At 43.0% G+C, this 21990-nt stretch overlaps 1 protein-coding gene across 1 annotated transcript in view; it reads left to right on the top strand.

The window, feature by feature from the left end:
• The window catches only part of spon1b (spondin 1b), a 103829-nt gene extending 83512 nt beyond the window's left edge, over window positions 1-20317 (top strand). The window contains exons 15-16 of the mRNA XM_024379986.2: window positions 13747-14031; window positions 19011-20317. Of these exons, the coding sequence (XP_024235754.1) occupies window positions 13747-14031; window positions 19011-19180 (455 nt within the window). The 3' untranslated portion in view covers window positions 19181-20317. The remainder of the gene's footprint in view (window positions 1-13746; window positions 14032-19010) is intronic.
• The last annotated feature ends 1673 nt before the right edge of the window (window positions 20318-21990 follow it).

Here is a 21990-nt window from a genome sequence, read left to right as displayed (position 1 = left end):
AAGTGCACCAGTCCCTCCTGCAGAAAAGCACCCCCACAACATGATGCTGCCATCCCCGTGCGTCACGGTTGGGATGGTGTCTTCGGCTTGCAAGCCTCCCCCTTTTTCCTCCAAACATAACGATGGTCATTATGGCCAAACAGTTCTATTTTTGTTTCACCAGACCAGAGGACATTTCTCCAAGAAGTACAATCTTTGTCCCCATGTGCAGTTGCAAACCGTAGTCTGGCTTCTTTATGGTGGTTTTGGAGCAGTGGCTTCTTCCTTGCTAAGCAGCCTTTTGTGGATATAGATACTTTTGTACCTGTTTCCTCCAGCATCTTCCCAAGGCCCTTTGCTGTTGTTCTGGGATTGATTTGCACTTTTCGCACCAAAGTACGTTCATCTCTAGGAGTACATCTCCTTCCTGAGTGGTATGACGGCTGCGTGGTCCCATGAAGTTTATACTTGCGTACTATTGTTTGTACAGAAGAACGTGGTACCTTCAGGCGTTTGGAAATTACTCCCAAGGATGAACCAGACTTGTGGAGGTCTACAATTTTTTACTGAGGTCTTGGCTGATTTCTTTAGATTTTCCCATGATGTCAAGCAAAGAGGCACTGAGTTTGAAGGTAGGCCTTGAAATACATCCACAGGTACACCTCCAATTGACTAAAATGATGTCAATTATCCTATCAGAAGCTTCTAAAGCCATGATATCTTTTTCTGAATTTTCCAAGCTGTTTAACGGCACAGTCAACTTAGTGTATGTAAACTTCTGACCCACTGGAATTGTGATACAGTGAATTATAAGTGAAATAATCTGTGTAAACAATTGTTGGAAAAATTACTTGTGTCATGCACAAAGTAGATGTCCTAACCGACTTGCCAAAACTATAGTTTGTTAACAAGAAATTTGTGGAGTGGTTGAAAAACAAGTTTTAATGACTCCAACCTAAGTGTATGTAAACTTCCCACTTCAGCTGTATATCCCCATCATGGAATGAGAGATGAGAGAATCTGGTTACACTCATGTTTAGAAACATTTAAGTTATTTTCCTCTAACAATTGCTTGTTTTCCATTTAATTTGATTAAAAACCCCTTACCCTACTATAACTAATGCTGGTTCAACAGCAATGCATCTGGTGTCTTTCTTATCGTGGCCTTGCACAAGTAGCCTATCATTAAAGGTTTTCTTAATGGTCTACTCGTGAGGCTTTTCCATTATTCACAATTCACAAAGGCCTATCTCCAGTGCTCCGTTTGGCTTGTATCTGTCCCCATCTCCAAAGAGAGCCTCTTGTCCAGATACCAAAGACACGCTCCTCCAGACGTAGGCTATTCAAAATGTTCTGTCCTATAACGCCATATCAATGGTAGGCCTAGGCTATAGCTTTGAGAACATGCCTCACACATACAATACAATTTACGTGGGCCTAGTATTTTTTATTTGAGGCAAAGTGCGATACGTAAAGGCCTAGAGGCTACTCATTGAAGCCAATTACAACTATGTTGACTGTCAACACTCCCCAATTTATTTTTACTGTTGCTTCCACTCGTTACTGTAGCAGCCTGTGCTATTTAATAAACTGTAGGATCAATCCACAATGGTCTAAGAGGAGAATATTCCGTTCCCATTGCCAAGTTGGAGTTGATGGAAATGCAAAGACTGTAAATAACCAACAGAACTTGAGACACAAGCATGCAGTATTAAGCCATGGAATGCCTTGATTGGCCAGTGCAGTGAGTGGGCAAGTCCTCATCACACCTAGAATTGGTTTATTCCATAGACATAATGCGGCATTCAAAACAACTGGAACTCTGGAGCTCAAGAAAGAGGCGGGAAAAATGTGTTTTTCCAAGTTCCCAGTTTTTTTGAACACACTGAAGTCGGAAGTCAGAGATTTCCCAGTTCCGAGTTCCGAGTTCCTAGTTGTTTTGAAAGCGGAATTAAAATCATCAGCGACAGCACTTACGTCATCCACGTAGATCCTATGGAAAACTCCCAATGGCACATGAAGCCGGAAGTATTGAATTGAAGCGCGTTGCTGAATTGGGCTGAATGTAGGCTGAATGGCAACAACAAATAGCTAACGATCATGGTGAAAGTGTCTGTAACTAGCAAAGGATCATGGTCGATTTAGTCATTTTCATCCTACCTGAGAGAGTCAACCAACCGGCCCCGAGACTCTTCGTAGCCTGCCATCCCGGTATTGGTCTGTCAGCACATGGGCCTGTGTGATGACAAATGTAGTAGTCAAAATAGATCACTTTGGAGCGAACTTTAAAAGTTTTCACAGTGTGGATTGAACTTAATCATAATAAACACATTTTGAGCCCAAAACGGACGTCTAAATTTGTTTTGTTTGGCCTTTCTGGCGACTGCAATTTTCATAGGCTTGCTAGGGCAGACCATGGCTTTTGGCATTGCTATGTCATGACTTCACACTCCAGACAGGACATTGGGGGTTTATTCATCAACCATTTCACGCCACAGACAGCTATTGTGCTCATAATAACGGCTGCGAAAATAGCAAAACTTTTTTTCGCATTCCCCTGGACCTATAGCGCTACCACCAACGCTTAGATGTACTATTATGTTACGTTTGTTAAAATTGTGTCACACATGGTTTGTTTACCATAACAATGACCACAGGAGCTGATTATACAGCACAATCAGACCTGGGACCAGGTTAGCACTGTCACATATATACAGTATGTCGACTGCTGTTACTACAGTGTAAACACACAAGTACAAACCGACAATTATATAAATTAATCCCACACGACCCAACTTTGCCAAAGTCTGGCCTGTGAGTTGTCAAACGTTGTTGAGGCTCATAGGATCACAGACAGAGGATTTGACTTTTTCTGTCTCCTTTTTTTGTTGCATAAACTCTGAACTTGTACTTTGACATTTGAAGCGGAGATCCCTGATTGATATTCTAATTGGGTTCCTTGCAAAGTAAAAACAAATGTTCTTCATAAATATATAATTGTTCCTTGCAAAGTAAAAACAAATGTTCTGCATAAATATATAATTGTTCCTTGCAAAGTAAAAACAAATGTTCTGCATAAATATATAATTGTTCCTTGCAAAGTAATAACAAATGTTCTGCATAAATATATAATTGTTCCTTGCAAAGTAATAACAAATGTTCTGCATAAATATATAATTGTTCCTTGCAAAGTAAAAACAAATGTTCTGCATAAATATATAGTTGTTCCTTGTAAAGTAATAACAAATGTTCTGCATAAATATATAATTGTTCCTTGCAAAGTAATAACAAATGTTCCGCAAAAATACACCATCGTATAATTTCCTGAAGGATGCAGTCAAATGTGAAAATGGATTATGAAAAGGATTGTTGAAACGAGAAATAGTTTTCTGGTTTTCAGCCAGACTGATATAGCATATGGAAAGATGACAATTTAGTCCTTAACAATAAACAAAGCTTTCCTTTGCCAAAGCAGCAGCTACTCTTCCTGGGGTCCAGCAACATTAAGGCAGTTATATACAATTAAAAATATTACATGACATTACATTTCACAACACATTAAGTGTGTGCCCTGAAGCCACTACTCCACTACCACATACAGTGGGGCAAAAAAGTATTTAGTCAGCCACCAATTGTGCAAGTTCTCCCACTTAAAAAGATGAGAGAGGCCTGTAATTTTCATCATAGGTACACTTCAACTATGACATTCAAAATGAGAAAAAAAAAATATCCAGAAAATCATATTGTAGGATTTTTAATGAATTTATTTGCAAATTATGGTGGAAAATAAGTATTTGGTCACCTACAAACAAGCAAGATTTCTGTCTCTCACAGACCTGTAACTTCTTCTTTAAGAGGCTCCTCTGTCCTCCACCCGTTACCTGTATTAATGGCACCTGTTTGAACTTGTTATCAGTATAAAATACACCTGTCCACAACCTCAAACAGTCACACTCCAAACTATGGCCAAGAGCTGTCAAAGGACACCAGAAACAAAATTGTACACCTGCACCAGGCTGGGAAGACTGAATCTGCAATAGGTAAGCAGCTTGGTTTGAAGAAATCAACTGTGGGAGCAATTATTAGGAAATGGAAGACATACAAGACCACTGATAATCTCCCTCGATCTGGGGCTCCGCGAAAGATCTCACCCAGTGGGGTCAAAATGATCACATGGAATGGTGAGCAAAAATCCCAGAACCACACGGGGGGACCTAGTGAATGACCTGCAGAGAGCTGGGACCAAAGTAACAAAGCCTACCATCAGTAACACACTACGCCGCCAGGGACTAAAATCCTGCAGTGCCAGACGTGTCCCCCTGCTTAAGCCAGTACATGTCCAGGCCCGTCTGAAGTTTGCTAGAGAGCATTTGGATGATCTAGAAGAAGATTGGGAGAATGTCATATGGTCAGATGAAACCAAAATAGAACTTTTTGGTAAAACTCAACTCGTCGTGTTTGGAGGACAAAGAATGCTGAGTTGCCCCCAAAGAACACCATACCTACTGTGAAGCATGGGAGTGGAAACATCATGCTTTGGGGCTGTTTTTCTGCAAAGGGACCAGGACGACTGATCCGTGTAAAGGAAAGAATGAATGGGGCCATGTATCGTGAGATTTTGAGTGAAAACCTCCTTCCATCAGCAAGGACATTGAAGATGAAATGTGGCTGGGTCTTTCAGCGTGACAATGATCCCAAACACACCGCCCGGGCAATGAAGGAGTGGCTTCGTAAGAAGCATTTCAAGGCCCTGGAGTGGCCTAGCCAGTCTCCAGATCTCAACCCCAACATCACTGCTCTAGAGGAGATCTGCATGGAGGAATGGGCCAAAATACCAGCAACAGTGTGTGAAAACCTTGTGAAGACTAACAGAAAACGTTTGACCTCTGTCATTGCCAACAAAGGGTATATAACAAATCAAATCAGCTATCTGAGCAGCTAACCGATCGCTGCTGCTGTACATAGTCTATTGGTAAATAGCCCACCCATTTTCACCTACCTCATCCCCATACTGTTTTTATTTATTTACTTGCTCTTTTGCACACCAATATCTCTACCTGTACATGACCATCTGATCATTTATCACTCCAGTGTTAATCTGCAAAATTGTAATTATTCGCCTACCTCCTCATGCCTTTTGCACACGTTGTATATAGACTCCCCCCTTTGTTTTCTACTGTGTTATTGACTTGTTAATTGTTTATTCCATGTGTAACTCTGTGTTGTCTGCTCACACTGCTATGCTTTATCTTGGCCAGGTCGCAGTTGCAAATGAGAACTTGTTCTCAACTGGCCTACCTGGTTAAATAAAGGTGAAATAAATAAAAAAATAAAAAATCAAATCCAATTTTATTTGTCACATACACATGGTTAGCAGATGTTAATGCGAGTGTAGCGAAATGCTTGTGCTTCTAGTTCCGACAATGCAGTAATAACCAACAAGTAATCTAAATAACAATTTCAAAACTACTGTCTTATACACACAAGTGTAAGGGGATAAAGAATATGTACATAAAGATATATGAATGAGTGATGGTACAGAGCGACATAGGCAAGATACAGTAGATGGTATCGAGTACAGTGTATACATATGAGATGAGTATGTAAACAAAGTGGCATAGTTAAAGTGGCTAATGATACATGTATTACATAAAGATGCAGTAGATGATATAGAGTACAGTATATACGTATACATATGAGATGAATAATGTAGGGTATGTAAACATTATATTAGGTAGCATTGTTTAAAGTGGCTAGTGATATATTTTACATCATTTCCCATCAATTCCCATTATTAAAGTGGCTGGAGTTGAGTCAATGTGTTGGCAGCAGCCACTCAATGTTAGTGGTGGCTGTTTAACAGTCTGATGGCCTTGAGATAGAAGCTGTTTTTCAGTCTCTCTGTCCCAGCTTTGATGCACCTGTACTGACCTCGCCTTCTGGATGATAGCGGGGTGAACAGGCAGTGGCTCGGGTGGTTGTTGTCCTTGATGATCTTTATGGCCTTCCTGTAACATCGGGTGGTGTAGGTGTCCTGGAGGGCAGGTAGTTTGCCCCCGGTGATGCGTTGTGCAGACCTCACTACCCTCTGGAGAGCCTTACGGTTGTGGGCGGAGCAGTTGCCGTACCAGGTGGTGATACAGCCCGCCAGTATGCTCTCGATTGTGCATCTGTAGAAGTTTGTGAGTGCTTTTGGTGACAAGCTGAATTTCTTCAGCCTCCTGAGGTTGAAGAGGCGCTGCTGCGCCTTCTTCACGATGCTGTCTGTGTGGGTGGACCAATTCAGTTTGTCTGTGATGTGTATGCCGAGGAACTTAAAACTTGCTACCCTCTCCACTATTGTTCCATCGATGTGGATAGGGGGGTGTTCCCTCTGCTGTTTCCTGAAGTCCACAATCATCTCCTTAGTTTTGTTGATGTTGAGTGTGAAGTTATTTTCCTGACACCACACTCCGAGGGCCCTCACCCCCTCCCTGTAGGCCGTCTCGTCGTTGTTGGTAATCAAGCCTACCACTGTTGTGTCGTCCGCAAACTTGATGATTGAGTTGGAGGCGTGCGTGGCCACGCAGTCGTGGGTGAACAGGGAGTACAGGAGAGGGTTCAGAACGCACCCTTGTGGGGCCCCAGTGTTGAGGATCAGCGGGGTGGAGATGTTGTTGCCTACCCTCACCACCTGGGGGCGGCCCGTCAGGAAGTCCAGTACCCAGTTGCACAGGGCGGGGTCGAGACCCAGGGTCTCGAGCTTGATGATGAGCTTGGAGGGTACTATGGTGTTGAATGCCGAGCTGTAGTCGATGAACAGCATTCTCACATAGGTATTCCTCTTGTCCAGATGGGTTAGGGCAGTGTGCAGTGTGGTTGAGATTGCATCGTCTGTGGACCTATTTGGGCGGTAAGCAAATTGGAGTGGGTCTAGGGTGTCAGGTAGGGTGGAGGTGGTATGGTCCTTGACTAGTCTCTCAAAGCACTTCATGATGACCGAAGTGAGTGCTACGGGGCGGTAGTCGTTTAGCTCAGTTACCTTAGCTTTCTTGGGAACAGGAACAATGGTGGCCCTCTTGAAGCATGTGGGAACAGCAGACTGGTATAGGGATTGATTGAATATGTCCGTGAACACACCGGCCAGCCGGTCTGCGCATGCTCTGAGGGCGCGGCTGGGAATGCCGTCTGGGCCTGCAGCCTTGCGAGGGTTAAGACGTTTAAATGTTTTACTCACCTCGGCTGCAGTGAAGGAGAGTTCGCATGTTTTCGTTGCAGGCCGTGTCAGTGGCACTGTATTGTCCTCAAAGCGGGCAAAAAAGTTATTTAGTCTGCCTGGGAGCAAGACATCCTGGTCCGCGACTGGGCTGGTTTTCTTCTTGTAGTCCGTGATTGACTGTAGACCCTGCCACATACCTCTTGCGTCTGAGCCGTTGAATTGAGATTCTACTTTGTCTCTATACTGACGCTTAGCTTGTTTGATAGCCTTGTGGAGGGAATAGATGCACTGTTTGTATTCGGTCATGTTACCAATCACCTTGCCCTGATAAGAGACATTACTGTGCAGCCGTATTCATCGACCTGGCTAAGGCTTTCGACTCTGTCAATCACAACATTCTTATTGGTAGACTCAACAGCCTTGGTTTCTAAAATGACTGCCTCGCTTGGTTCACCAACTACCTCTCCGATAGAGTTCAGTATGTCAAATTGGAGGGCTTGTTGTCCGGACCTCTGGCAGTCTCTATGGGAGCGCCACATGGTTCAATTCTCGGGCCAACTCTCTTCTCTGTTGACATCAATGATGTCGCTCTCGCTGCTGGTGATTCTTTGATCCACCTCTACGCAGACGACACCATTCTGTATACCTCTGGCTCTTCGTTGGACACTGTGTTAACTTCTTGCGTCGAGCCATCCCGGATCCGGGATCGTGAATACAGCCTCAAGCTCATTACCATAACGCAACGTTAACTATTCATGAAAATCGCAAATGAAATGAAATGAATATGCTAGCTCTCAAGCTTAGCCTTTTGTTAACAACACTGTCATCAGCAAAACAAGCATTTGTGTAACAGCTAGCGCAGCTAGCGTAGCATTTAGCATTAGCATTAGCAGGCAACATTTTCACAAAAAACAGAAAATCATTCAAATAAAATCATTACCTTTGAAGAACTTCAGATGTTTTCAATGAGACTCTCAGTTAGATAGCAAATGCTCAGTTTTTCCTGAAAGATTATTTGTTTAGGAGAAATTGCTCCTTTTGGTGCGTCACGTTTGGCTACCAAAAAAAAACGAAAATTCAGTCTTCAAAACGCCAAACCTTTTTCCAAATTAACTCCATAATATCGACTGAAACATGGTAAACGTTGTTTAGAATCAATCCTCAAGGTGTTTTTCACATATCTCTTCATGATATATCGTTCGTTGAAAGCCTCCTCTCTCCTCTCAATCACTGGATGACTGCGTGCAGCTTGTAGATTACGCACCAATTTAGACAAAGGACACCGGGCGGACCCCTGGTAAATGTAGTCTCTTATGGCCAATCTTCCAATGATATGCCTACAAATACGTCACAATGCTGCAGACACCTTGGAGAAACGATAGAAAGGGTAGGCTCATTCCCGGCGCATTCACAGCCATATAAGAAGACAATGGAAAACAGAGCTTCAAAAATTCTGCCCATTTCCTGGTTGAAGTTTCATCTTGGTTTCGCCTGTAGCATGAGTTCTGTGGCACTCACAGATAATATCTTTGCCGTTTTGGAAACGTTAGAGTGTTTTCTTTCCAAAGCTTTGCCAATTATATGCATAGTCGAGCATCTTTTCGTGACAAAATATTGCGCTTAAAACGGGCACATAAATTAAAAGAGCGCCCCCTATATCCAATAAGTTAACTAACCTCCAGATGAGCTTCAATGCCATACAACTCTCCATCCGTGGCCTCCAACTGCTCTTAAATGCAAGTAAAAATAAATGAATGCTCTTCAACCGATCGCTGCCCGCACCTGACTTAGAAGATGTGGACAACTACAAATGCCTAGGTGTCTGGTTAGACTGTAAACTCTCCTTCCAGACTCACATTAAACATCTCCAATCTAAAACTAAATCTAGAATCTGCTTCCTATTTCGCAACAAAGCCTCCTTCACTCATGCTGCCAAACATACCCTCATAAAACTGACCATCCTACTGATCCTCGACTTCGGTGAAGTAATTTACCAAATAGCCTCCAACACGCAGTCTATCATAGTGCCATCCGTATACTACCCACCACTATGACCTGTATGATCTCGTTGGCTGGCCCTCACTTCGTACTCGTCGCCAAACCCACTTGCTCCAGGTCACCTATAAGTCTCTGCTAGGTAAAGCCCCGCCTTATCTCAGCTCACTGGTCACCACAGCAGCCCCCACCCATAGCACGCGCTCCAGCAGGTATATCTCACTGGTCACCCCCAAAGCCAAAGCTTCCTTTGGCCGCCTCTCCTTCCAGTTCTCTGCTGCCAATGACTGGAATGAACTGCAAAAATCTCTGAAGCTGGAGACTCTTACCTCCCTCACTAGCTTTAAGCACCAGCTGTCAGAGCAGCTCACAGATCACTGCACCTGTACATAGCTCATCTGTAAATAGCCCTTCCAATCTACCTCATCCCCATACTGTATCTATTTATCTTGCTCCTTTGCACCCCAGTATTCTCAACTTGCACATTCATCTTATGCACATTCTACCATTCCAGTGTTTAATTGCTATATTGTAATTACTTTGCCACCATGGCCTATTTATTGCCTTACCTCTCTTATCCTACCTAATTTGCATATGCTGTATATAGATTTTTCTACTGTATTATTGATTGTGTGTTTGTTTATTCCATGTGTAACTCTGTGTTGTTGTATATGTCGAACTGCTTTGCTTTATCTTGGCCAGGTCGCAGTTGCAAATGAGATCTTGTTCTCAACTAGGCTACCTGGTTAAATAAAGGTGTTCTCAACTAGCTTACCTGGTTAAATAAAGGTGAAATAAAAATAAATAAAATGTGTATGAGGAAGTGTATGCACATGCAGCACTATAAGTATTTGTAAAATGATTCATGCCAATTGTTGACATGCACCTGTTAAAAAATCAACTGTGAGAACTGTTTGAGCCCCATGTATCGATGATGAATTGAAACATTTTGTAAACTTAAATGAATCATTCTTTATTATCAGCAAACTGGAGAGGTTCCAACAAACTCAATGCACCATAGTACAGTCATCGGGAGCTCTGCCAGGGCGGTCCCTTCAGTTCTCTTATTAACATGCTAACACTGACAAGTTATTAGGGATGCATGTACACCGTATGTTATCGAACCGTTTGGTACGCCCCCTATGGTTCAATACGCACACGTGAACCGCGGAATTACGGTATGCCTGTCATTTTCCTTTCATTGCAGACTACACGCATGTTGTATTGACATTCAGATTCACAGAACCAGACGCGCAGCTTGTGGTAGTTAGGGGGCTCCTGAGGGATGACAAACTTTACTCCACAGCAATGTCTCAAAACATGGCTACCGCAGTGACCGCAGCCTCCTACCACTTAAACAACCAATGGACAATTTGGAATGACATCTCAGTAGGAAACCTCCCCAAAGGGGTCCCGTGAAGAGGGGGGAAACTAAATCCGCTGTGAGGGATCGTTTTGCATTCATCGTTCAATACGATGACGAGGGTAAGAAGTCCATAAACAAACAAAGTACAGTCTGCAAGCATTGCCACTGTCGGCTACTTGAGTGGAAACACTTCTAACATGACGTGTCATTTACTTCGCCATCACCCGGCCATATCCCTTGCAGGTGGAGCTGGAGCAAGGAGAGTCCACTCGTTAGCCAAAACAATCTCTCGCTGCTGCCTTCCAACAACAATTTGCGACAAATTCAGAAAAACATAAAGAAATAATGAAAGCAGTGGGAGTATTCATAGCCAAAGACTTGCAGACCTATTCAGTGATTACTGACTCTGGATTTCGTCACCTGATGAAAACAATGTAACTGCGTTACAATGTCCCCTCCCGCACACATTTCAGCAGCAAAGTAATTCCCAAACTCTGAAACATCACAGAGAGAAATTGAAAGTGAATTGACACAGGCACCATATCTAGCTCTCTCCACTGATAGTTGGACCTCCAGAGCAACTCAAAGCTACCTCACTGTGACGGTTCACTATGTACTGGATTGGGAGATGAAGAGCTACAGGTTGTCAAAGCTAAGAAGCACTTTTAATTTTTGTGTTTTTCTCCCCTTGATTTCATACAGTCATAGAGACATAAACCAGGCCTAGTCAGTCATGCTGCCATTTTTCTGAATGTAAAGTTTTATTTGTCAATAGACAAAATAAGAGTCAATTGTTTAATGGGTGATTTTATTTTTTTCTTAAATATAAAGATACCGAAACCGTACCATTACCATGGCCCACAAACCATGATACTACATACCAAACCGTGGGCCCACTGTACCGTTGCATCCATACAAGTTATATTTGCATGATTTACATGATTCATTATTAACCCATTAACCCATAACCCATTATCATTGGTTCCTGCACGTGACTGACGAATACCTCTTAAGGCTTCTTCTCTCCAAGCTGAGACCTTGACACTGAGATACCCCTTTCGGTTCTCAGAGCAATGTTCTGGGCATACTGCAAAATTGCTTAAACTGATAGTGAGGATTCTTTCCATGCACCATCAGTCAGTCACTTGCATAAACCCAATTGGTTATGAGAAAAGAAGCATGTATGCTGAACACACGATCTGTGTACAATCTGATACACACACTGATAAAAATGTTCCGTCGCAATTGTATGTTTTAAAGAAGTGATGAAAAAGAGGTGGCAAACAAGTCAGGCTGCTCAGCTGATTGGTTGACATACTGTGAATTGAGACATTTTGTGACTAAACTTAACAAAAATAGGAAATATTACAAAACAAAGATAAATGACATACAAAACAATAGAAAAAGACTGTGGATTACCTTAAATGTTATAATGGGCAGAAAAACCCAATTAATCTCCTGCGTTCATTGAAGTTAGTGAGTTATTTATAACAGAATCTTTTGATATTGCCAATCATTTCAATGACTATTTCACTAGTAATGTGATGATGGGAAACTATTGATGGGAAACTATTGAGAATGGTAGCATTGAGAATGGTAGCAGACTGTATTGCCACCCCTGTTTGCTATATCTTAACCAAAGCCTAAAGGAGTGTGTTTGTTGACAGGCGTGGGAGGCAGCTAAAGTAATTCCACTGCCTAAAAATACTAAAGCACCCTTTGCTGGCCTTAACAGCCGCCCAATCAGTTTGCTGCCTGTTCTTAGTAAACTGATGGAGAGGATTGTGTTTGACCAAATACAATGCTAGTTTTCAAAGAACAAGTTAACTACTGACTTTCAGCATGCATATAGAGAAGGGCACTGATTTGTATTGCACTGACTCAGATGACGGATGATTGGTTAAAATAAATGGATAATAATAAGATAGTTGGAGCTGTATTGCTAGATTTCAGTGCAGCCTTTGATGTTATTGATCATAAATTGTTATTGAAAAACTAAATTGCTATTACATGACCTCCCATCACATGGTTGGATAGTTTTTTATCCAATAGAACCCAGAGAGTGTTCTTCAATGGAAGCTTCTATAACATCAGATATGTACAGTGCGGTGTCCCTCAGGGCAGTTGCCTTAGGCCGTTACTCTTCTCTATTTTTACAAATGATTTGCCGCTGGTCTTACACAAAGCGGTACCCCCTGTATTTAGCCACTATGACTATGTATGCTGATGATTTCATACTCTACATGTCAGCAACCAAAGCCAGTGAGCTCACTGAAATTATAAATAAGGAGTTACAGTCAGTATCAAAATGCGTGATCAATAATAAACTGGTCTTAAATATATATAAAACTAAAAGTATTGTGTTTGTTTCAAAACATTCTCTAAGACCTAAACCTCATTATCATGGTCAAGTCATATTGACAAAGTGGTTGTGAAGTTGGGGAGGGGTATGTCTGTTATAAAAACAAAAATCAACTGTACTAGTTATTCAGGCTCTGGTATTGTCCCATCTTGATTGCTGTCCAGTAATATGGTTAAGTGCAGCAAAGAAAGACCTAGAAAAGCTGCAGCTTGCTCAGAACAGAGCAGCACGCCTTGCCCATAACTGCACATACAGAACTAACATCAACAACATGCATGCCAGTCTTTCCTGGTTGAGGGTTGATGAGAGATTGACTGATTTTATTCTAGTTTTTATTTGAAATATTACTGTGACAAAAATTCCAGATTTTCTGCATAATTAAATAATATTCAACCTAGACACCCATACATACCCCACAAGACCTGCCACCAGGGGTCACTTCACAGTCCCCAAATCCAAAACGGATTCACGGCAACCCACACTTTTATAGAGTACCATGATCTTATGGAACTCCCTTCCATCTCTAATTACTCAAACAAACAGCAAAATTACATTTAAAAAACAGATTAAACAATAACTCATGGAACGCCGGGGACTATGAGGGGACACACACAAGCACACACAGACACACTAACACACATTGTGTTGTGTATTTTTGTTGTTGTAGTGTTTGTATATCGTTGTCTTTTAAATGTGTGTGACTGTCTGTGTTTTTTGGGACCCCAGGAAGAGTAGCTGCCACTTCTGCAAAAGCTAATGTGGATCTGAATAAACAAATAAGGACAGAGTCAGTTACTTACACTTCATTCACACACCCCCCCTCCCCCACCCCCGATCTCTCCCCAGCTATGGACTGCATGGTGTCAGAGTGGACGGAGTGGTCCGAGTGTAATAAGTCCTGCGGCAAAGGCCACACCATCAGGACGCGCATGGTGAAGCTAGAGCCCCAGTTTGGAGGGGAGCCCTGCTCTGAGACGGTCCAGAGGAAGAAGTGTAAGATCAGGAAGTGCAAACGGGGCTCCAGGGCCAGCGAGGAGAAGAAGAGACAGCGGGGGGGAGAGGTGGGCGGCGGGAAGGAGAAGAGGAGGGGAAAACAGCAAGGACGGGACGCAGCAGTGGAGGAACAGCCAGGTCAGTCATCATCATCACCTGTGTGGCATAAATACTGTATATACACATGTTTTATCTTCATCATCATCACCTGTGTGGCATAAATACTGTATATACACATGTTATATCTTCATCATCATCACCTGTGTGGCAAATATACTGTATATACACATTTTATATCTTCATCATCATCGCCTGTGTGACATATATACTGTATATACACATTTTATATCTTCATCATCATCGCCTGTGTTGCAAATATACTGTATATACACATTTTATAGCATCATCATCATCGCCTGTGTGACATATATACTGTATATACACATGTTATATCTTCATCATTATCACCTGTGTGGCATAAATACTGTATATACACATTTTATATCTTCATCATCATCACCTGTGTGGTATATATACTGTATATACACATTTTATATCTTCATCATTATCACCTCTTTGATTCATATCATTGATACATGCTTTATCCACCACCTTGATGTGTCCTTTATGTCCCAAATATAGGGTTAAATAAATCGGGCTTGTCACTGACGATGATTTCCCAGTCACTCATTATTCATTTGGATTTCCCATAAGTCCTGCTGAGGTATTGTTTGTATCTCAGAATGTAAATCAAATCAAATGTTATTTGTCACATGTGCCGAATACCACAGGTGTAGATCTTAGCGTGAAATGCTTACAAGCCCTTAACCAACAATGCAGTGTTAAGAAAAATATTTACTAAATAAACAAAAGTAAAAAATATAAGAGCAACAATAAAATAACAATAATGTGGCTATATACAGGGGGTACTGGTACACAGTCAATGTGCGGGGGTACAGGTTAGTCAATGTAATTGAGGTAATATATACATGTTGGTAGGGGTAAAGTGACTATGCATAGATAATAGATAATAAACAGCGAGTAGCACCAGTGTATAAAAAAGGGGGGGTCAATGCAGATAGTCCAGGTAGCCATTTGATTAGCTGTTCAGGAGTCTTATAGCTTGGGGGTAAAAGCTGTTAAGAAGCCTTTTGGACCTAGACTTGGCGCTCTGGTACCACTTGCCGTGCGGTAGCAAAGAGAACAGTCTATGACTAGGGTGGCTGTAGTCTTTGGCAATTTTTAGGGCCTTCATCTGACACGCCTGATATAGAGGTCCTGGATGGCAGGAAGCTTGGCCCCAGTGATATACTGGGCCATATGCACTACCCTCTGTAGCACCTTGCCGTCTGAGGCCAAGCAGTTGCCATACCAGGCGGTGATGCAACCATGCTCTCAATGGTCCAGCTGTAGAACTTTTTGAGGATCTGAGGACCCATGCCAAATCTTTTCAGTCTCCTGAGGGGGAATAGGTGTTGTCATGCCCTCTTCATGACTGTCTTGGTGTGTTTGGACCATGATAATTTGTTGGTGATGTGGACACCAAGGAACTTGAAGCTCTCAACCTGCTCCACTACTGCCCTGTCGATGAGAATGAGGACGTGCTCTGCCCTCATTTTCCTGTAGTCCATGATCATCTCCTTTGTTTTGATCATGATAAGGGAGAGTTTGTTGTCCTGGCACCACACTTCCAGGTCTCTGACCTCCACCCTATAGGCTGTCTCCTCATTGTCGGTGATCAGGCCTACCACTGTTGTGTAGTTGACAAAGTTAATGACGGTGTTGGAGTCGTGCTTGAGCACACAGTCATTGGTGAACAGGGAGTACAGGAGGGGACTAAGCACACACCCCTGAGGGGCCCCCATGTTGAGAATCAGCGTGGCAGATATGTTGTTGTCTACCCTTACCACCTGGGGGGTGGCCCGTCAGGAAGTTCAGGATCCTGTTGCAGAGGGAGGTGTTTAGTTACAGGGTACTTAGCTTAATGATGAGCTTTGAGGGCACTATGGTGTTGAACGCTGAGCTGTAGTCAATGAACAGCATTCTCACATAGGTGTTCCTTTTGTCCAGGTGGGAAGGGGCAGTGTTGAGTGCAATAGAGATTGTGTCATCTGTGGATCTGTTGGGGCAGTATGCAAATTAGTGTGGGTCTAAGGTTTCTGGGATGATGGTGTTGATGTGAGCCATGACCTGCCTTTCAAAGCACTTTATGGCTACAGATGTGAGTGCTATGGGTCAGTGGTCATTTAGGCAGGTTACCTTGGTGTTCTTGAGCCCTATGACTATGACTAAGCAGACTATGATGGTCTGCTTGAAACATATACAGTGCCTGGCAAAAGTATTCATCCCCCTTGGCGTTTTTCCTATTTTGGAATAGGAAACCTGTAATTTAACTTGATTTTTATTTGGATTTCATGTAGTGGACCTACACAAAATAGTCTAAATTAGTGAAGTGAAATATAAAAAATTCAAACAATTTTTTAAAAAACGAGGGAAGAAAACCCCACTTTGCTATGAAGCCCCTAAATACGATCTGGTGCAACCAATTACCTTCAGAAGTCACATAATTAGTTAAAGTCCACCTGTGTGCAATCTAAGTGTCACATGATCTCAGTATATATACGCCTGTTCTGAAAGGCCCCAGAGTCTGCAACACCACTAAGCAATGGGCACCACCAAGCAACCGGCACCATGAAGACCAAGGAACTCTCAAACAGATCAGGGACAAAGTTGTGGAGATGTACAGATCTCTACAACTTGATGTACAGTTGGGTTATAAAAAATATTTCAAAACTTTGAACATCCCACGGAGCACCATTAAATCCATTATTAAACATTTTTAAGAATATGGCACCACAACAAACCTGCCAAGAGAGGGCCGCCCACCAAAACTCACAGACCAGGCAAGGAGGGCATTAATCAGAGAGGCAAAAGAGACCAAAGATAACCATAGAGTAGCTGCAAAGCTCCACAGCAGAGATTGGAGTATCTGTCCAAAGGACCACTTTAAACCTTACACTCCACAGAGCTGGGCTTTACAGAAGAGTGGCCAGAAAAAAGCCATTGCTTAAAGAAAAAAATAAGTAAACACATTTGGTGTTCGCCAAAAGGCATGTGGGAGACTCCCCAAACATATGGAAGAAGGTACTCTGGTCAGATGAGACTAAAATGTAGCTTTTTGGCCATCAAGGAACATGCCATGTCTGGCGCAAACCCAACACCTCACATCACCCCGAGAACAACATCCCCACAGTGAAGCATGGTGGTGGCAGCATCAAGCTGTGGGGATGTTTTTTATCGGCAGGGACTGGGAAACTGGTCAGAATTGAAGGAATGATGGATGGTGCTAAATACAGGGAAATTCTTGAGGAAAACCTGTTTCAGTCTTCCAGAGATTTGAGACTGGGACAGAGGTTCACCTTCCAGCAGGACAATGACCCTAAGCATACTGCTAAAGCAACACTTGAGTGGTTTAAGGGGAAACATTTAAATGTCTTGGAATGGCCTAGTCAAAGCCCAGACCTCAATCCAATTGAGAATCTGTGGTATGACTTAAAGATTGCTGTACACCAGCGGAACCCATCCAACTTGAAGGGGCTGGAGAAGTTTTGCCTTGAAGAATGGACAAAAATCCAAGTGGCTAGATGTGCCAAGCTTATAGAGACATACCCCAAGAGACTTGCAGCTGTAATTGCTGCAAAAGGTGGCTCTACAAAGTATTGATTTTGTTGGGGTGAAAAGTTATATGCACATTTTCTGTTTTTTTTTGTCTTATTTCTTGTTTGTTTCACAATAAAAAATATGCTGCATCTTCAAAGTGGTAGGAATGTTGTATGAATCAAATGATACAAACCCCCCCAAAAACTGATTTTAATTCCAGGTTGTAAGGTAACAAAATAGGAAAAATGCCAAGGGGGGGGTCAATACTTTCGCAAGCCACTGTAGGTATTACAGACTCAACCTGCCAGTGACAGGTTGAAAACCAGTGAAGACACTTGCCAGTTGGTCAGCGCATGCTCGTAGTACGTGTCCTGGTAATCCATTTGGCCTATGGCCTTGTGAATGCTGACCTGTTTAAAGGTCTTACCCACATTGGCTACGTCGAGCGTGATCACAAAGTCGTCCGGCACAGCTGGTGCTCTCATTCATGCTTCAGTGTTGCTTGCCTTGAAGCACGCATAGAAGTTATTTAGCTCGTCTGGTAGGCTTGTGTCACTGGGCAGCTTGCATCTGGTCTTCCCTTTGTAGTCCGTAATAGTCTGCAAGCCCTGCCACATCCGACGAGCATCGGAGCCGGTGAAGTAGGATTCAATCTTTGTCCTGTATTTACGCTTTGCATGTTTGATGGTTTGTCTGAGGGCATAGCGGAATATCTTATAAGAGGGTTGGAGTTCCGCTCCTTGAAAGCGGCAGCTCTACCCTTTAGCTCAGTCCTCATGCCTCATGTCAAATTTCTCATGCAGCTCACTCTAAATCCATCCGCCAAAGTCCTGAGATGATCAATGCTGCCCTCTCCTCCCTCCCTCCCTCCCTGCCTGGCTGGCTGTGTTAAAGTTGCTACACTCAGTGCTGATTAGCCCTGTCAGGTTGATAAAGTGACTGGGCCTGCTCACAGATGGTCGTCATGATGCTCCCAGCGGGTAGAGGCAGAGCAGTCAGGGTGGGCTTTGGACTGTTGCCTCCCCACAGAGACAGGTTTCTTTAACCCGTGGCTAATGAGCTGGTGACGGTGACAAATACCCCCACAGATCTGGCTGGGGCTGGGAAGAATACCCCTCCCCCTCCACCACCACAACCCACACCACCCACCAATCATCATCACTAATTAAGGGCGGTAGGGAGCGGACCGGGACTCCATGCTCTCTGGAGCATGGATGATTGTTCAGTCTAATGTAAGGCTAAAAATGATTGGTCATGAAATTAAGGCTTGAACATTGCACATTTGATATGTCTCACTTGTGCTTGCTCACATTAATTAATATGTCGTAATCAAGTCAAATATTTGGTGCATGATTGATTTGGCTTACTAAGTAAAGCCACCTGAAACCCAACCTGGTCTCAGAGCATTTTGTATTATTCTAACCCCCCTCTCTCGTCTCATTGACTTGTTCCCACAGGTTGTAAGATGAAGCCCTGGTCCAGTTGGACGGACTGTTCCAAGTACTGCGGTGGGGGGATCCAGGAGCGCTTAATGGCTGTGAAGAAGAGAGCCAAGAGTGCCCCTGCACAGGTCACCAGCTGCAAGGACAGGAAGGAGATCCGTGCCTGTAATGTCCAGCCCTGCTAGGGGGCTCTGCTGTCTATCTGTGTTTATCTTTGTTAGGGCTGGGGGGAGGAAGGAGAAGCAGACTGTCAGTGTTGATTTAGCCTGGGTTGGCAGTCAGTGTGATGGATACAGCACCTGTGTGTTGGAGGGAGATGAGAGAATCTCCAGAGACTCCATTACTGTGGATCACTGGGCTGAGGACGAGACCAGCGTCAGTCATTAGTCTTATAGTAGCCTCCTCACTCAGGAGGCCAATGTATTACTATGTAACCAACACTATACAGTACACCACAACTTCACAATCACACACATTTTTTTACAATGTTATTTTTGTCTTTATACTACAGTTCTATTGGCATTACTAGCTAGCACTGATAACACTCTTTCACTCTTGCATGTCTAACGTTTCTCAGTCAGAAGACTTCACTGGTAGTGACCCTAGACTTCAAAATGTGGCCAGATGATGATGATAACCATGTTTTAAAGGGCACTTGCAGATCTTAGAAAGAGCCACTTCAGTCCAGGCCTCGTCTAGGGCATCAAAAGGAATTTGCATTTGGCATTTTTCCTGCCCCCAATTTCTTTATCCACATCAGAGAGTTGAGTTTCACTCCAGCATTCATGTATCATTAAGGCAGGTCTCCAAACTTCACTGTCCAGTTGATTTGAGCATTGTAACCCTGCTGGTTGAACCACAATACTCCATACAGGTTGTACAAAGTAGCTCCGTATACACAGTAACAGAAAATCAGTGTTGATTGTTTTGAAACATTATTGAATGAAAATACCAACCAATTTTATCCTGTGTTTAGTTTGTTAATTTGACAATTATATTCCAAGACAAAGCACAGGTGAACAATCATTCCAAGTTTTTGTATGCCTCAATACATTATTATTTTCAAGACACGAATCTGTTGTGACTTTTTATTCCATTGTAAGACATGTAGAGTCTTAAACACGCCTCGTTGAGTGTGCATAATTACATATTTTGTTTCTTTTGTCGTTGTATTTTGATAAGAATGTCAGACAAGACTCTTTCCAAAGTCATATGTAGATGTTCTCTCTGTCATTTTATTAGTCCTCTCTTCTTTTGCCTCTACACCATATTACTATTTTGGAATAAATCACCTTTACCATAAAAGTAAACGTGATAAATCATTTTGTGAATGTCTTTTTGCTCATCTCCCACCGTTTCTATAGACATGTACTGTCTTGTCCTGTCCAATGATTTGCCCACTTGTATAAAATGATCTAGTTCAATCATAAAGCACTTCTAGATGATTGTAGAAGCCATTGTTTCATATAGCTCTCAACAAAATAATCATTGAGTATGAAAGTGAGTATCCAGCTCCAGGTTTAGAGAGACGAGCCACCTCCAAGCTCCAGGTTTAGAGAGATGAGCCACCCAGCTCCAGGTTTAGAGAGACGAGCCACCCAGCTCCAGGTTTAGAGAGACGAGCCACCCAGCTCCAGGTTTAGAGAGATGAGCTACCCAGCTCCAGGTTTAGAGAGATGAGCCACCTCCCAGCTCCAGGTTTAGAGAGATGAGCCACCCAGCTCCAGGTTTAGAGAGACGAGCCACCCAGCTCCAGGTTTAGAGAGACGAGCCACCCAGCTCCAGGTTTAGAGAGATGAGCCACCCAGCTCCAGGTTTAGAGAGATGAGCCACCTCCCAGCTCCAGGTTTAGAGAGATGAGCCACCTCCAAGCTCCGGTTTTATAGAGATGGGCCACCTCCCAGCTCCAGGTTTAGAGAGATGAGCCACCTCCCAGCTCCAGGTTTAGAGAGATGAGCCACCTCCAAGCTCCGGTTTTATAGAGATGGGCCACCTCCCAGCTCCAGGTTTAGAGAGATGAGCCACCTCCCAGCTCCAGGTTTAGAGAGATGGGCCACCTCCCAGCTCAACCTGGTCTCAGAGCATTTTGTAATATTCTTGTAAATCTGAGACACTTAATTTATTATGTGTAACGTTTCGTACGGTATGTATTCATTTGTGGATGTCTTTCACCCATTTCGTACGGTATGTATTCATTTGTGGATGTCCTTCACCCATTTCGTACGGTATGTATTCATTTGTGGATGTCCTTCACCCATTTCGTACGGTATGTATTCATTTGTGGATGTCCTTCACCCATTTCGTACGGTATGTATTCATTTGTGGATGTCCTTCACCCATTTCGTACGGTATGTATTCATTTGTGGATGTCTTTCACCCATTTCGTACGGTATGTATTCATTTGTGGATGTCCTTCACCCATTTCGTACGGTATGTATTCATTTGTGGATGTCCTTCACCGACTTCGTACGGTATGTATTCATTTGTGGATGTCTTTCACCCATTTCGTACGGTATGTATTCATTTGTGGATGTCTTTCACCCACTTCGTACGGTATGTATTCATTTGTGGATGTCCTTCCCCATTTCGTACGGTATGTATTCATTTGTGGATGTCCTTCACCCATTTCGTACGGTATGTATTCATTTGTGGATGTCCTTCACCGACTTCGTACGGTATGTATTCATTTGTGGATGTCCTTCACCCACTTCGTACGGTATGTATTCATTTGTGGATGTCCTTCACTGACTTCGTACGGTATGTATTCATTTGTGGATGTCTTTCACCCACTTCGTACGGTATGTATTCATTTGTGGATGTCCTTCACTGACTTCGTACGGTATGTATTCATTTGTGGATGTCTTTCACCCACTTCGTACGGTATGTATTCATTTGTGGATGTCTTTCACCCACTTCGTACGGTATGTATTCATTTGTGGATGTCTTTCACCCACTTCGTGCGGTATGTATTCATTTGTGGATGTCTTTCACCCAT

Source organism: Oncorhynchus tshawytscha, linkage group LG19 (genome assembly GCF_018296145.1).
Source record: "Oncorhynchus tshawytscha isolate Ot180627B linkage group LG19, Otsh_v2.0, whole genome shotgun sequence".
Lineage (NCBI taxonomy): Eukaryota > Metazoa > Chordata > Actinopteri > Salmoniformes > Salmonidae > Oncorhynchus > Oncorhynchus tshawytscha.
The sequence above is the reverse complement of the archived record's forward strand: the minus strand, read 5'-3'. Positions and strand labels throughout refer to the sequence as shown.